The 12104-nt window shown below is 46.7% G+C and overlaps 1 protein-coding gene across 1 annotated transcript in view; it reads left to right on the top strand.

Annotated features, from left to right (window-relative positions):
• Positions 1-11848, top strand: part of SH3KBP1 (SH3 domain containing kinase binding protein 1) — a 311149-nt gene extending 299301 nt beyond the window's left edge. Inside the window, exons 15-18 of the mRNA XM_058441837.1 lie at positions 2-18; positions 3750-4018; positions 8156-8219; positions 9477-11848. Coding sequence (XP_058297820.1) covers positions 2-18; positions 3750-4018; positions 8156-8219; positions 9477-9518 — 392 coding nt within the window. The 3' untranslated portion in view covers positions 9519-11848. The remainder of the gene's footprint in view (position 1; positions 19-3749; positions 4019-8155; positions 8220-9476) is intronic.
• Positions 11849-12104: the final 256 nt, after the last annotated feature.

Genomic DNA, 12104 nt, shown 5'->3' with positions numbered 1-12104 from the left:
ACTGTTACCATATCCCAAGTGAGTCACCAGCCATGGCGAGGGTGTCCCTGTCATTTCATGCATGTGCTAGTGATGGGTTATAAACCAAACAAAGATACACAGACAGTGCAGGTGTTTGTCATTCTTCGGTGACAGCGATTCTGTTACTCATCAAAATGCCCGAGGCATGTTGCAGTCTCCGAAACTAGGCAGAATCCCTGAGATACAAGTTCAGTTGTTTATTTCCCATGTTGTTCTCTTCTGGTTTGATCTCCTCTTCATACCATCACACACACATTCACAAATGCCTTCACACACTACCACCATCACCACAACCAGAACAATTTAAAAAGCCTTGAGATGTCTAGAGAGAAGACATTAAATGTATTAAATGCTGTGCCCTCTGCCCACAGATCTTGTCTTTTATGTTCAAAGCTGGTCACAAATTATAGTTGGAAGATCATAAATATAAATAACTAATGTGGTCTCTTAAAGAAAATTGATTTGGATTCACATTCTATGATAACTTTATAGTCTAAAAACACTTTAATTTTATTCCATACCCAGAGAATAGTATAGATACTTTAAGTTATTAGTTTATAAGAAACAAGGAAGACATTTAACTTTTAGCTACTGCATGTAACTTTTGAGGAGCATCTTGTACAAATTCTCTTCCTATGAATACGAACCGAGATTTTAAAATTCCATTTTCTCCCACTAAGAAAACCAAGTCCATTGGAATTACTTTCTATGAATATTAGCAACTTCTTTCTATCTAAAAGCAGAAAACTGTAGTCACTTGAAGCAGGAATAGCACAAAGAAATCAAAGGTTACCGTGGAATTTTCCTTCTCCATAGATGTAAGAATTTACATGTATAGATTTTCTTAAAAATCTGATACAGTAAGCAAAACGTGATCCTGTACAACAGATCAGTTGTAATTATTCACAAAACCAAAGCATTCTTTCTTTATAAAAGGATTCCATCTGCAGAAATTGGATTTAGACCCGTTTTTTCTGGTGACCATAGGTATAGTTTCATTCTGACATCCCTGGGGTGTCTCTACAGTGACATCTACTGGTGGACAGTGGGTTTTCATGGTTCTGATTTACACAGTCCTATCCTATTAGCCTATTTCACTTCCCCGGAGTTGTCATGTCGTGCTCTTCAGTGCTTCTAGAAATTCCACTTGAACTAATTCGATCAGGGAGGGTGGTGGCCTATACTCTGTGAGGGCTTTAAAATTGCTCAGTAGCCGAAATGGGCTGGAAGAGCGTGTCATATAGGAAATGCCAAGAGAAGCATTGATTCAAGAAGTGTCTGGAAGTCAGTCAGTGCAAAGGCATTGGTGGGTCACAGGAGTATGGGAGGTCCGCAAGGATGCAGGATGGGAAACAGGAAAACGCATAAGCCCAGGAATAGGTGACAAGCAAAGGAGAGGACAGGAGAGCGCAAATCTTCAGACTCAGGCAGCCACAGTCGCAGTGCTGGACTTGAGGGATCCGGTTGATAGGGAATTGATCCCCTGTTCTGCCAGTTATTACCTATGAGTCTTGGGGAACTACTCAGCCACCTCTCTAAGCCTCAGTTTTCTGCTTGGTAAAATGCTTGTCCCAACTGATCGTTGTTCAAATTGTGTAGCCGGTGTCCGGCATGTGATCATTGCTCCAGAAATGTCAGTTCCTCTTCCCTCTTACTCTAACTCCTACTAATGATAAAGCATGGGCTGGTGGAGCACTATCCCTGGCAGCAGAGAGCGCTTTTCCTCAATGGTAACTTGGCAGAAAAAAGGCGAGCAGAGAGGCTGGGAATGATGGCCCATCTGCTTTTGGCTTTCTCTGCCCAGTCTCTCCCTCTAGCACAGCCTGAATCCAGACTCTGCCTCCTCGCCATGCCAGCCAAGCCCCTTTTGGCTCCTGCGCTGGGGTGGCCTGCTGGGTACCTGCTGCTGGAGGGAGTCTCGCGGCCGTGTTGCCAAGCTTCACCACCAGCCTTTACTTCTGCCCTGCTGCTCATCGCCCCTGCCTCCCAACATCCTGTCCCACTCTTTTCCCTCCTCACCACCTGCCTCCCAGCTCCCTTGTTGGTGCCTTCTCCCCCAGGGGCCTACTGGGCACCCCTCTTCTCTCTCACCCATGACTGTCGTTCTTCCTTGGCCCTCCTAGCCTCCTCAGGACACTTCTCCATCAGGCCTCCCCCGCCAGTCTCCTCCATCTTCAGCCTGGCCCTTCGCTGGCTCTTTCTCTCAGCGTATTGTGCAGCTTAGGGTCTCCCCAGTCCTGGAAAGTGATCAGAACCCTTCCCTGATCCCACCTCCCCCTGAGGCTTCCGCATGAGCATGCTCCCTCTCTCACGTCTTCCTGTCTCAACCAAGTTTCTGGAAAGAGAGTCCTAAACTTGCAGGCTACACCTTCACCTCCCAACCAGGTGCTCATCTGCCACGAGCAGCTTTCTGTCTCTCTGGCTCCACCAAGTGGACTCCACCCAGTTTTCCTCTCAGCACCCTTCACCCACACATGCAACCACTTCGTTCCTTCTGGACTCTCCTCCAGGCCTCTCTTCTGCTTCATCCCCTCTTCCACCCCTCTTTCCCAGTCACTAAGGGCTCCTAAAATCCAATGTGTCAAAAACGGAAATCATTATCTGACTCTTGAACCTGCTGTTTCTCCCATGAAAGGTACAGTCTCGATGCCTGGTGTGTGCACCACACCCGTGGTCCCCGATCTGTCCTTCCTCTTCCACCCTCTGCATCCTGTCCAGGACCACATCTCCCTGCTCACAAGGCATCTGTTCTATGAGGGCAGGGTCTCCGTCCTCCTGGCCCACTCCTGCCCCCAGCACTGGGAACAATGTCTGGTGCTCTACGTTGGCTGTGCTTGCCTTCGCCACGTCACTCAAAGTTGTCTTGTGTCTATCCTCCTAGCCACTGCCTGGGTCAAATCCTGACCGCTTCTAGCTTACATTGTGTAAGACTCTCCCAGCAGTTCTCTCCAGCTCCAGATCTGCCAACCCTTAGGCCTTTCTGCAGCCAGCATGGTCCTCAGCACGGTGCGCCCTCCTCTCACCCTTTCGCCTAGCCGCTTGTACTTCCCAGCCTTAGCTCTGCCCCCAGGGCCCTCTCTTGCCCCCTCTGACGGTCTAGCAGTACTTCCCACCAGTGCATTTTGCCCTGCGGTCTCTAGACCTTTGCCTGGCACGTTCCCTCCCGCTGCAGCTTCTTTCTCTAAGCGCCCCTCCTTTCCTCTGGCTACTTCTTGGTCCTCCTCCAAGGCGGGACTGTCAGCACCTGCTTGCGATGCCTGCCCGTCTGGATGGCTGGCCCCTTTTCTGTGTTTCTGGGGCTCTGTATGCTCACCTCCCTCTGTGCAGTCATCCCCCCATCTCAGTGCGTTGGTCTGTCTGTCTGTCTGCGCCCCACTGGGTTCTGAGCTCCCTCGAGACCAGGAGAATGCCTTAATGTCTTGTTCACTTCAGAGTTTGTGGTGCCTGGCAAGTAGTTGGGCATCTCAATGTGTGTATTGAACCAGTCGGAAACTCTCTGTCCAGAAAGAAGGTCACATTTAAAATACATAGAAGGCGGCATGTGAGTAAGGGGGAAATGCCTGTACCAAGCAGGCCCTTGGTGGCTTGTGGATGAAGGAACAAGTGAATGGAGTGTGTGGAGAGAGGCGGGGACAGTGGTGTTAACGGAGAGTTTGACTAACCTCAAGGACAAAGACGCAGCACACAAATCCCCGGCCCTGAACCCTCCCTGCCTTCCCTCGTCACAGGTGTCTGACAACAAAGCATCCCTGCCGCCCAAGCCGGGGACCATGGCAGCAGGTGGCGGTGGGCCAGCCCCTCTGTCCTCAGCGGCGCCCTCCCCCCTGTCATCCTCTTTGGGAACAGCTGGACACAGAGCCAACTCCCCATCTCTGTTCGGCACCGAAGGAAAACCAAAGATGGAGCTTGCGGCCAGCAGCCAGGCGGCCGTGGAGGAGCTAAGGACACAGGTCCGCGAGCTGAGGAGCATCATTGAGACCATGAAGGACCAGCAGAAGTGAGTGCCTGGGGACTCTTGGGGGCCGTCACCCCGGTTGCTCTCCGCCAGGCCAGCACCTAGTTCTGAAAGCATGGATCCCAGCCTGCCTTGGAGGGCGGGCCTGGTCTCCCCGGTGATGGTGGCGGCAATGGTGGGAGTGCGTGTAGACCCTGAGACTCTTAATTTATACCTAAATTGTGCTACATGTTTTTGCTGGACTTACTGTGTGCAGGAACGGCACAGGCTGGCCATGGGGCATAGAGGGATGAGTCCATTGCAGGGACTGATGCTCTCAGCAGGCTGCTAAGAAGAAAAGCATTTAAATCCCCCATAAAATACAGTATGTACATGAACCACTTCTTAAATAAGCTCAACAGCTAGCTTTTCCTCTTGCAACAGAAAAATGGCAATTTCTTCACTTAGCTGCCAGATGAAGCAGTTGGCCTGCATTGAGGTACCAGTAACGTATGAAGAAGATGTAGGGAATCTTGAAGCCCAAGATTTTACACTCAGTAAGATGTTCTCACCATGAGACTGCAGTGGGCGGGGCGGGGCGGGGCGGTGGGGATCTTTCTCCATGCATGGATGCACATACACTCTCGTCACATCTCTAATCCTCAAGGAGCACTTTGATGAGGAGAAAGACCTGGACACAAAAATAAGTATCATACATCAATATTATCCAGGATGTAATTTGCAATGACAAAGCCCATAGGAGAATTAGAAGTAGAGAATGGGCATGGTGGCTCATGCCTGTAATCTCAGAACTTTGGGAGGCCAAGGCAGGTGAATCACCTGAGGTCAGGAGTTTGAGACTAGCCTGGCCAACGTGGCGAAACCCTGTCTCTACTAAAAATACAAAAAAATCAGTTGGGTGTGGTGGCGTGCACCTGTAATCCCAGCCACTTGGGAGGCTGAGGCAGGAGAATTGCTTGAACCCAGGAGGAGGAGGTTGCAGTGAGCTGAGATTGCGCCACTGCACTCCAGCCTGGGTGACAGAGCAAGAGTCCGTCTAAAAAAAAAAAAAAAAAGTAGGGAGGCACTGCTCTGAGTAATCTGAGGCTCGAGGAGTTTAGGGGTCAGTTAGCTGTTTCTTGAGAGAATCAGGGGAGGCATCTCAAAGAGTTATTTCCCGGGTAGGATTTTGAACGATGATTTAGGATTGCCAAGAGCACACTACTCCAGCAGCGAAAACATCATGTAGATTCCTGGCCACACGGGGCAGCCTGGTGAGGTCAACGCATCCCCAGGTGACTGGCCTCCTTGGATTGGAGGTGGCTGAGGTGGTGACAGGAGATGCAGCCAGAGACTTACAGCTATGAAGCCCTCTGCCAGTCTGGCGTCAGCAGAAGCCCTGTCACCTGCCTCCCTCTACGTGGTTTGAGGGCCCTAATGTGTTTTGTGGTCACTTTGGGAGGATAACTGGGTTAAGCAAAGTTTATTTCTTTCCTGAAGGGCTCTTCAGAGCCTTCGCTTTGCATTGGGAGGATGGAGAGGATAGCATATGCAAGGTGTCCCACACCTGCTTAATCACAGAACCTTTTTTTTCCAGAGCATCCTAGGATGAGGGTTCCATGGAATTCGCTTTGAGCAATGTGGCTCTAAGCGGGTTCTGTTCCACTCAGGCTGGGAGGGAATTGAAGCCTCTTGGACTTACCCCAGCCTGGAAGAGATCCATCAGATTAATATACAGGACTGACAGATGGTACTTGAGAGGGAATCCTGGGGCCAGCCAGGCTACCTCTAACCCCTTAAAGTCCCCAACTCCTATCTGGCTCTGGAGTTACTCATTTGGGTACCCAAAGGCCCCATCCATGTCCAGGTGACCTGTGTCCCTTTCCTAGACAGGACATCCCAGAGGCCCCAGGACACCCAAGAGCATTGGTTCTTGCCTTCTGAACAGGACCATCATGGCATCAGACTGGCTTGAATTCAGGGCTTTAGCCCTTTGGACCCTTTGAGAGGTGCCTGCAACGTCTGAAACGGCCTGTGCTTCGGGGCTGCCACACCATGTTTCTCCCCCACTGTGAAGCCTGCAAATAGTTGGTGGGAATTGTCTTTCCCTGGCCAACGTCTCTTGAATCAACACCCTACAGTGGCCTCTCTTCCAAGGCCTGCCTTTTGCTGCCTATGTCAGTCTGGCCTTTGTGCCCAGGGTCAGTGGGTCCCTACTAGTCTCTTGTGTTAGCTCTTCATGTCAGTTTCCTGTTAGCCTTCAACTCAAGTCCACGCCAGCTCTCCTTATCCCCAAATAAGCTGGTTCTCACCTCCCTGCTTTTCCCTGGCTTTTCTCTGTCAATTCCCCTGTGTTTCTTCCTCCTCATAGACTTATGCGCATTTTCATTTCACTAGTTCAAGACTTAGTGACTTTCTTTGGACTGCTTTCCCCAATTAACTCCCCACAGCTGGACTGCTTGAGGCTTTGCCTGCCAGTCTCCTGGGGTTGGAGCATTCGCTTGGAGTCTCACCTTCTTCCTTCCTAATCCCTAAGTAGTACCCACTGAGATATGGGTGCATAATGTGCGCTTAAGTAAATACAGTAATGAATCACAACTGGTTCATATCAGTTGTGATATAAACCCAGTATGTTGACAGCAGAGCTGGGACACTGCCCCAGAGAATAGGGACCATCATGGTGCTCATCCGAAGTGAGAAAATGCAATATAACTTCCACCTTTTTTTACTGTGGTGTCTCAGGCATCTTTGTTTATTGATTTTCCAATCCAGTCTGTAAAAATATGCATGTAAAATGGAGTGTTGGATACCTTAAAATGGAGGACAGCTCTCTGCCCAGTGTTTGGATGGTTGCAGTGTCCTAAGTATAGAGCCCTAACTTTGTGGGATGGTTAGTGCTGTGAACTTCATTATTTTTAATGTCAGAAAGGGCATTAGGCTGTGGATCCTAAGTCAGGCCAGTTTCTCTAAGACATGATTGCCATACCATTACTCCAATTATTTTACCCCCAAGTTTTTGGGACTTACTGTGTAGGATTTTGTGAGAATCCATGAAAACATACCAGTAACCTTTCAGCAGTTAAAAACCCTATTGAAAATAAAGGAAATAGGCCAGGCACGGTGGCTCACGCCTGTAATCCTAGCACTTTGGGAGGCTGAGGTGGGCGGATCACCTGAGGTCAGGGGTTCAGGACCAGCCTGGCCAACATGGTGAAACTCCGTCTCTACTAAAAATACAAAAATTAGCCAGGCATGGTGGTATGTGCCTGTAATCACAGCTACTCGGGAGGCTGAGGCAGGAGAATTGCTTGAACCCAGGAGGCGGAGGTTGCAGTGAGCCGAGATCACCCCACTGAACTCTAGCCTGGGCAACAGAGTGAAACTCCATCTCAAAAAAAATAATAAAAAAAAAAATAAAATAAAGGAAATATATATGGAGTGGTAAAAACATCTGCAATAAAAATTACAAGAAGAGCCGGGCTTAGTGGTTCATGTCTGTAATCCTAGCACTTTGGAAGGCCAAGGCAGAAGGATTGCTAGAGCCCCGGAGTTCAAGACCAGCCTGGGCAACATAGTGAGACCCCCATCTCTACAAAAATAATTTTAAAAATTGTCTTGGCATGGTGGTGTGCGCTTGTAGTCCTAGCTACTCAGGAGGCTGAGGCAGGAGGATTGCTTGAGTTTGGGAGGTTGAGGCTGCAGTAAGCTGTGATCATGCCACTGCACTTCAGCCTGAACAATAGAGCAAGACCTTGTCTCAAAAAAAAATTATAACAAATAAATTTAAAGCCCAGTGATTTTGTAATAAAGGAATGGTTATGGGGAAGATGACAGAATATGAACCTGTCATATTCCGACAGGTTACGTGAAGTCTAGTAATTGGGCAAGTCAGGCCACCATGCTGGGCCTTAGTTCCCCCATCTTCTCCTTTTGGGAGAAGTTTGGACTAAGGGATTTCAAAGGTCACTTCCACACCCACCAGTTGCTGGCTACATATTTTAGGGGCCCCAGAATAATGGTGAGCCTTTCTGTCTGAAACAAATTTTAAGCAGTAACAATGCAAAGAAAATAATGATGTTTTGTCCACAGTTTCTTTGTAAAAAAGGATCAGATGGATTTTGTAGTGATAATAAGAGGTTTCTGATCTCTGATGAGAGAATTCTGGGATTTTGGTTAATTTCATTGCCATTTGCTTTTCAGACGAGAGATTAAACAGTTATTGTCTGAGTTGGATGAAGAGAAGAAAATCCGGCTTCGGTTGCAGGTGAGTCCCTTTGGGTTCTGCTGCCCGTGAATCCTAGGCTCAGTGGGGCAGGACATTGTCAGGGCTTTTATTTCAAAAATAAATGATTGTCACCTCTCTGCAGATCTGGATACATTTCCTCTGACCATCTTCTTAGACTCATATGGGCTTACTACATATCGTTTCCCCAGGAAGTCTTGGGGAAGGGAAACATTAGGAAATGTGCCCCAAATTGGGTTTCTCATTTGGAATTTATCTTTTTTTTTTTTTTTTCTTTTTGAGACGGAGTCTCGCTCTGTGACCCAGGCTGGAGTGCACTGGCACGATCTTGGCTCACTGCAACCTCCGCCTCCTGGGTTCAAGCGATTCTCCTGCCTCAGACTCCCGATTATCTGGGACTACAGGCACGTGCCACCACACCCGGCTAATTTTTTGTATTTTTAGTAGAGACGGGGTTTCACCGTGTTAGCCAGGATGGTCTCGATCTCCTGACCTCAGGTGATCCGCCTGCCTCAGCCTCCCAAAGTGCTGGGATTACAGGTGTGAGCCATGGCACCCAGCCTGGAATTTATCTTAAACATCTCTGCGAAAAGCCCCTCTCCCACCTCCATTTCCAAGAGGCCTCATTATATGTGGTCACTAGGGCTCCAGGGGCCACAGCTGTCTACGTTCGGGGGCATTTGCTCTTGATTTCTCACTGATGGCCATTTCTGTCCTGCCAGGGCATTAGAGCTCTGTCCCCTGTAGCCTCTGATTCAACACTGCCGTTACCAAATGGCAGAGAATGCGTGGGAGTTCTGACTGACCGAAGGTAGACTTTCAGCTTTCATCCAGTTGGCGCCCTTGTGGTGATGGGGACCCATGCTGCTTAACAAAGGATAGGTAGCTGCTTGCCATCATTTTGTGGGTGCTGACAGACACCCCCTTGAGCCAACCACAGCTGCCTTCCAACACTGCCAGATGGCCCAGCGTGTTAGGACTGCCTGCTCTACCCTCTGGCTAAGAAACTGGAATTATTGCTGCTTTTGACAAACTTTGCAGCCTGGCAGCCTGAGAATCAAAATGTTCACCATTTCCTAGTGCCTTGTGTCTGTGTGCCTGTTCTGTGTTGATGTCACTTCTGGCATTGCTATTGATTGTCCATTCAGATGTCATGTCACCTTTAAAATTGTCAGATTGATTGTTTTCTTTCAGTCGACCAGGTTGATAATCTTTCAGCTTCTATAAAACCAGCCGATTCATTATGACTTTGTTCCATTCTTATTTTTCTCTTTCTAGATGGAAGTGAACGACATAAAGAAAGCTCTACAATCAAAATGAATACTTGATCAACGAAATATCACGTTATTCATCCTGAGTCCAAGACTCAAATTTTCTGCCCCAGCCAAAATAATCTTGTGCCAAAAGATGAAAGGTTTGCCTCAAAATGTCCCTGTTTGAAAGATTAGCACAAAAGTCTTGATAGCACAACACAAATTCCATCCAAGAGGAGAATCTTCCCCAGGGTTTAGTCCTGGGGCTGGCACTCGTTGTGACTTACACAGAGCAAAATTGTGCTAAAGGCTTTTCTACTCTGAGATCTCAATGCGAAATGAAAACTCAGGCAGTTTAGTCCATAGTGGTACTATTTTGATGATATTTTCCATTAATAAAATGTAATTTCAGATTATTCGTTTACAAGCTTTATAATTTTATGATTTTTTAATCGTGTTTTGTCACAGACTTCCCTAGTGTTTGTACTACACGTAGTCAGAAGCGAGTGTCCTTTTCTTTTGCTTCAGGCTGAGAGCTGCCTCGCTCTTTCTCCCCCCATTAGGATTCTATTACATATGCAATTGTAGGTTCAACCTGTCCCTTCCCCTGCCAGCAAACCCCACCACCCTAAGAGAAATTTTAGCTTATATATGATGGTATATTTACCAAAAGAGAAAGAGAAAATCTGGTATTTGCAATGATCTGTGCCTTCTTTTTACCACCCTCTTGATTGGAGCTTTTGTGATGCAGCTACCATGATTCAAAAAAATTAAAAAATAAAAATTAAAAAAAACTGCCACTTATCCAAGTCCACTAGAGGCCACTGTCTTCAAAGCTTCTCTCACCCTAGCCAAAGGTCCTAAGAGGAGACAGCTGTGAAGTTGGGCGTGCTCTGTGGTACCAGCTGTGACTTTTATATTTCTCCTAGTTTTAGGTTGTTCATGAAACTAGAAATGTCATCCTGCTTGATTTTTCATCAGCCAAGTTAAACCCCTGCTTTCTGTCCTTTGCACCTTTTGCGTGAACAGAATATGCATTCTTAAAGCAAAAATAAATAAAAGTAAAATGCAAATGAAAACAAGGGAGGGAAAGTTGTATTATTTCCTGCACTGGGTTACCCGTGTGTGTTATCGTTTAAACTGTATTCGCATAATGTCATTTGCCTTGCTCACTTGTAACCCCTTCCTCAGGTCCAAGAGAATGGGAGGAGGGTCATGTTGAAGTGTAGCCATTGGAACTTTCTTGCATTTATGGAGTTGCTTTTTCTTTCCCAAGGAAACTGATGTTTGCCTGTCCGCTTCATCTTTGTAGTACATGAACAGTTCAGCCTTGGACTATGTAACTGTTTTCTCATCCTTAGCTAAAAATGAGGGGCCTACTGTATTGCGAGACTGTTCAGGGGTAGGGGCGGAGGGGGTGGTCCCATAATGGCCCCTGAAGATGTTGGATGTGTTTCTCAAAAGCTGCTTTGTCTATTTCCTGAGTTTAATAGTGAAACTACTAAACATTAATAGATTTGCACAGCCACAAAGAATGAGAGTTGATAATACTGAAGAAATGATGCAAAAAAAAAATCACATTATTGATCATTGATAGTATTACAAATAAATGTCTCTTCCTTTCTCTTCCTCCCTCCCTCCCCCTGCCTTCCTCTTACCTATGTACTCATCCTTGCTACTTGAGGCTGTTATTTCCCTCCAAGTATTTAAAGAGCCCAAACACCTTGGTCTTCCTGGGTGGGGGCATAGTTAAGGGAAGGGAGTGTATAAGGAAGGAAACCTCATACCCTCCATTCCCATCCCTGGATATATTGCCTTTTCAGCAGCCTTGGGTTCAGTGTGCTTGGGGTCAGGAGTGCCAAGTTCCCAAAAGCAGCGTAAAACATCCCTGTACCCCTTGACAGTTATAAGCATTTCTGCGTTAAACTTGAAGATTCCAGAGATTCTCCACCACCTAATGATCTAAGAATGCAGATTAGATTCTTTGATGTTCAAATTTCTCATCGACTTATGAAAATCCCTAATTATATAGTTTTATATAATGTGTATACAGAGTAGGATTGTTGATTAAATTGAGCGGTTGGAACACCCTCATGGAGCACTGGCAACATGGAATGTAGAGAGCTGATGTCTTCCCCCTCATAGAGGCCATTGGCTTCCTTTGTATAAGGAGAGGGAGAAGTGATTCTGGAAGGAGAAGTTGGTATGTCTAGCTTCATTGCTGCCCCTCGGGCTACCCAGCAAGAGGATTCTGCGTCAAGGAACTGGATGAGCCGCTACCCAAACTGCCACCATCTTTACTCTTTACAAAATGGACCCATCGAGAATGTTGAAAAGCTTGGAAGTATCACTTTTGAAAACAAAAAAATTATTTTGCATTCAGCATGGACTCGACCAGGCATCTATGGAGATTATTTTTTTGCTTCATTTTATAAAGTTGTATTTAGAAAAGTCTTAAGTATTGTGCTTTGTAAAGAAGATGATTAAAATGAAATTTTGTGAGAATAGTTTTGTTCAAAGTTGTCATGGTCCAAGAGGAATGATTTTTTTTTTTTGAATACCATTTTTCTCCACTTTATACAATTTGATTTCTCTTATGGAAATATCTTTAGAAGACATGGAATATAGTGCCTCTCCCCCATCTTTCCCAAGT

Source organism: Hylobates moloch, unplaced genomic scaffold (genome assembly GCF_009828535.3).
Source record: "Hylobates moloch isolate HMO894 unplaced genomic scaffold, HMol_V3 SCAFFOLD_7, whole genome shotgun sequence".
Classification (NCBI taxonomy): domain Eukaryota; kingdom Metazoa; phylum Chordata; class Mammalia; order Primates; family Hylobatidae; genus Hylobates; species Hylobates moloch.
Note: the sequence above shows the minus strand (reverse complement) of the source record. Positions and strands in the feature narration are given on the sequence as shown.